The sequence below is a fragment of the Corvus kubaryi genome, unplaced genomic scaffold (genome assembly GCF_017639235.1).
Source record: "Corvus kubaryi isolate FWS band 111438036 unplaced genomic scaffold, C.kubaryi_AGA036_p1.0 36985, whole genome shotgun sequence".
NCBI lineage: Eukaryota > Metazoa > Chordata > Aves > Passeriformes > Corvidae > Corvus > Corvus kubaryi.
The window spans coordinates 12,705-13,697 of NW_024581002.1; the positions used below are offsets into that span (position 1 = coordinate 12,705).

Here is a 993-nt window from a genome sequence, read left to right on the forward strand (position 1 = left end):
TCCCCAGTCCCCCCAGTGTCCCTCCCGGGTGTCCCTGTCCCCTCCCGGGTGTCCCCGCGGTGTCCCCTGACGGTGTCCGTGTCCCAGCAGAGAAACCGGCGGCCCCGCAGTGCTGGAGCGAGGGGGAGCTGATCGAGGGGGGGTCGGTGCTGCTGCGCTGCTTCAGCCGGGGGGGCACCGCGCCCCTCTCCTACCAGTGGGCAAAGCTGGCCGAGGGCTACGGGGGCGGGCGCCTGCCCTCGGGGACCCTGCAAGGTGGGTGCCGGATCCCCCTGGGAGCTCGGGAGGGGATTTGGGGGGGTTCGGGGGGGGTTTTAGGGGGTCCCTGCAAGGTGGGTGCCGGACCCCTCCGGGGGGGCTCGGGAGGGGGTTTGGGGGGTTCAGGAGGGGTTTTAGGGGATCCCTGCCCTCGGGGACCCTGCAAAGTGCGTGAGGAACCCCCTGGGGCGTGCGGGGGCACTCGAGGGGCTTCAGGAGGGGATTGGGGGGCACCATCCAAGGGCGTGCTGTGGCCATGGGGGGCACGGGGGGATCCCTGGCTGGAGGTGCATGGGGGGTGGGTGCACATGGGTGGGAGGGGCTGTGTGCTCCATGTCCCTGTGTGTCCATACCCGTGTGTGCTCTGTGTCCGTGTGTCCGTGTCTGAGTGCCCGTGTCCGTGTGTCCATGTCTGTGTGTGCCCTGTGTCCGTGTGTCCATGTCTGTGTCTGCTCTGTGTCCGTGTGTCCGTGTCTGAGCGCCCGTGTCCCTGAGTGCCCGTGTCTGTGTGTCCATGTCCCCATGTCCATGTCTGTGTGTGCCCGTGTCCCTGAGTGCCCATGTCCATGTGCCCGTGTCCGTGTGTCCATGTCTGTGTCTGCCCCGTGTCCGTGTGTGCCCGTGTCCGTGTGTCCATACCCGCATGTGCCCCGTGTCCGTGTGTCTGTGTCTGAGTGCCCGTGTCCATGTGCCCGTGTCTGTGTGTCCATGTCTGTGTGTGCCCATGTCCCTGTG

The 993-nt window shown here is 67.7% G+C and overlaps 1 protein-coding gene across 6 annotated transcripts in view; it reads left to right on the forward strand.

Moving 5' to 3' along the window:
• The window catches only part of VSIG8 (V-set and immunoglobulin domain containing 8), an 8,957-nt gene that overhangs the window by 4,686 nt on the left and 3,278 nt on the right, over positions 1–993 (forward strand). For 4 of the 6 annotated variants that reach the window (XR_006014802.1, XM_042020494.1, XM_042020496.1 and 1 more), the window contains one exon: positions 88–255. Coding sequence is in view for 5 of the 6 variants with exons in the window: in XM_042020494.1 (XP_041876428.1) it covers positions 88–255 (168 nt within the window). In the remaining variant the exon portion in view is untranslated. The remainder of the gene's footprint in view (positions 1–87; positions 256–993) is intronic. The other 2 variants (XM_042020495.1, XM_042020498.1) reach the window with 1 other exon arrangement.